Source organism: Vollenhovia emeryi, unplaced genomic scaffold (assembly GCF_000949405.1).
Source record: "Vollenhovia emeryi isolate VEMERY1.0 unplaced genomic scaffold, V.emery_V1.0 DF943278.1, whole genome shotgun sequence".
In the NCBI taxonomy this organism is placed as follows: Eukaryota; Metazoa; Arthropoda; class Insecta; order Hymenoptera; family Formicidae; genus Vollenhovia; species Vollenhovia emeryi.
The window spans coordinates 1-3,132 of NW_011963088.1; the positions used below are offsets into that span (position 1 = coordinate 1).

Sequence of the window (3,132 nt, forward strand, 5' to 3'; positions counted from 1 at the left end):
CTAGGTTTTTTCCCACCATGGTGTATCTCGCGCGTCGCTCCACCTCCCGCTCATCGATCGATTTTTTTAAATGCCTTCCGAGTCCGGCCTACCGTCTCCTGCATCCTCATTCGCTCAAACGTGTAAATTTACTACTCGATAACTATTGTTACTTTGCACCGCGGTACATGATATTTCTCCTTAGTTTAACCCAATCTACCACTATTTTCAAAGTGGCTATTTTTGCATCAGACACCCTTATACAGGGTGTCGGATTCGATATGGACGACTCCAAAGATTATAGTAGATTGGGTTAAACTGAGAAGAAAAGTTATATACCATTTTACAAAATCCGTAATTATTATCGCATTATTAAGAAAAACGTCTGAGCCAATAAGTGCACGGAGGAGTGGAAGGCCGGACTCGGCAGACATGCAAAATGGTGTGTTTGTTGACATCTCTCAAGAATCGATAGCGAGAGGTGGAGTCACGCATCGATCGATGAGAGACGGGGGCGAGCGGGGAGCGGTGAGCGGGCAAACGGCGCGCAGCGAAAGAACGCGCGACATATGACACCGTGCCGAGATGTCAACAAACACACCATTTTGCATGTCTGCCGAGTCCGGCCTTCCGTTCCTCCGTGCACTTATTGGCTCAGACGTTTTTCTTAATAATGCGATAATAATTACGGATTTTGTAAAATGGTATATAACTTTTCTTGTCAGTTTAACCCAATCTACTATAATTTTTGGAGTCGTCCATATCGAATCCGATATGGACGACTATATACAAAGTTTGTACTTTTACTATTTAAATTATATTTTTTGAGAATTTATTCCAGCTATTTTACTTAAAAATAAAAAATTTTCAATATTATATTCAATATTATAATAATTATTAAACTAATTTCCACTTATTTCTTAAATTTATTTTGAGGATTAATAGAATTTCTGCGATTTCTTACGATTTTGACTGTAACTGTAAATGAAGCTAGGATCCTTTGGGATGAAAAACATCAGGATGGAGACAAGTATCACTGGTACTGAATCTCTGACATCTCTGCACATTCATTATCTCTTATTATAATAATTATTCGTATATCGTATATGTTTTATGATATTCGAATACTAACATGTCAGTAATTACTTCTGACCATCCACGGATAAAGCCGGGTTTGCGAAATATCCAAAGAAACACACACAGGAAGAATAAAGTGGCTACTCCGATCTCGTGGAAAGTTAAAGGACCCAAATTCTTGTATCTCTGCTGTATAACCTAGGAAGATTATAATTTGCGAAAAGAAAAATTCAATGTCAACTTATATTTCATAAAAATTATTTGTTAAATACGTTGCCATAATACAGGGTGATTCAGACCACCAGTACAGCCCTTTTATTTCGGAAATAGAACATTTCAGAGAAAAATGTTTCAGACAAAAGTTATACGGTTTTAAAAGGGCTATATAATTGAAAAATAAATTTTCGAAAAAATAAATTGTTTATGGTTATATGGAGGTCGCTGTCATTTTTTTAATGGAACTCCCTTGTTTATTATACTATCTTATTCTACTAATTAATATGAACAATTTCTGTCTGAAACATCTCTTGATTTACCTAATACTTTTTGAGATACTCAAGAGAAAATTTATAACTTTTTACATGTTTAGCTTATAATATCTCGATAACTGTTTGTCTGAAACATTTTTCTCTAAAATGTTCTATTTCCGAAATAAAAGGGCTGTACGGGTGGTGTGAATCATCCTGTATATTTAAATAAAAAGATATTAGGAGAAGGTTGCCTATATTAATAAGTGGAGGGTAAGAAAGCCAATGCGAGCCGTATATAGTTAACAAGGCATAGTCTTTAAAATAGACATGGACAATTTTATAATAAAATATAAAATACAGACGTTTTGATCCGCTCCGGATCATCTCCCATATACAAAAATAACATACGTTAAACTGTAGAAATACAAACATAGAAATATAAAATACAAAATGGTACATAACTTTCTGTTTAACCCACTCTATCTCCTCACGAGCATTATCAAGAGAGCTCTGGGAACACCCTGTGCAATCCATTCCCGTAAAGTATTAAATACTACACATTCTTTAATTTGTCATTTTTTAATAAAGTCTATTCTTTATTCATTATTATTAGACTTGAGTAAAAAGAATTGTTAATTAGTTCCTTTCAGAAATACGAATATTCTCACTTGATTTGTGACGGCTTCACCTTCTCTTCCGATTGTGGCTACTTGAGCATCTTTACTATATGGTCTCAGATATCCCATATAAGCAATTCGTACGTACAACCAGGTGAGAAAGGAATTAACGACCATCTGAGGAAAAGATGCTATCATCCAATCAGTAAAACTAATTCCTTCAGCCTCGGGAAATATATTTTCGTAGATCCCTTTAAAAGTCAGATTTGTGCCAGTTCCTACCAATGTTCCAGTACCGCCAAATGTCGAACAATACGCCGCCGCCAAGAAATACGCTTTTGTTATTTTTGTCGGCCTTATTTCAGTAAAAGAGAATAATCATGTGTTACATATAATATACATATAAGTAAATGGGATACGTAATTATTAGACACTGCATTATTGGACACCGCATTTTTGGAGACAATATTTTTAGACACCACATTTTGGACACCACATTATTGGATACCGCATTAAGTATGTATGTACACACATGCATATATACACGTACTAATGTACATATGTACGCGTTGTATGTACATACGGTTTCGCATGGGTTTGCTACTTTTCACACAAAGAAAGGTCCATTTCATACCAACTCCTGCTTCGGCGAAACTACTTCTACGTTTATACAATTCCACATGGGTTTGCAACTTTTCATACGAAATGAGACGGGAAACTAATAGTCAACCCAACTGGCTAATTATTTAATCGATTTATTACACAACCTTTAAAAAAAAGGTAAAAAGACGCCAAGTATAAACGCCATCCAATCAAGAATTATATGTATAATTTACTTATTTTGATACTTGAAATTTTGTACTCGGGTATTTAGGTGCCGAGATATTCAATTCCGAATTTGCAACAAGGTCAATTCATTGCGCGCGCGTAAGTCCCAGTCTACAATAGAGATTTAAGCCCTAAGCCTTAAGAAATTGACTAATCACAGT

At 35.2% G+C, this 3,132-nt stretch overlaps 1 protein-coding gene across 1 annotated transcript; it reads right to left on the reverse strand.

The window, feature by feature from the left end:
• Window positions 1-917: 917 nt before the first annotated feature.
• Window positions 918-2,935, reverse strand: LOC105566232 (protein I'm not dead yet-like). Its single transcript, XM_012020084.1, has 3 exons — window positions 2,195-2,935; window positions 1,112-1,254; window positions 918-1,038 (listed from the first exon to the last, which is right to left on the reverse strand). Exons 1-3 carry the CDS (start codon window positions 2,339-2,341, stop codon window positions 918-920), a joined length of 411 nt encoding a protein of 136 aa, XP_011875474.1. The 5' UTR covers window positions 2,342-2,935.
• Window positions 2,936-3,132: the final 197 nt, after the last annotated feature.

Coding starts and splice junctions, on each gene's coding strand:
- LOC105566232 (XM_012020084.1), bottom strand. CDS start 2,341: ATGATAGCATCTTTTCCTCAGATGGTCGTTAATTCCTTTCTCACCTGG. Junction 1,255..2,194: donor GTGAAGCCGTCACAAATCAA/GTGAGAATATTC, acceptor TAATCTTCCTAG/GTTATACAGCAGAGATACAA. Junction 1,039..1,111: donor TCAGAAGTAATTACTGACAT/GTTAGTATTCGA, acceptor ATGAATGTGCAG/AGATGTCAGAGATTCAGTAC.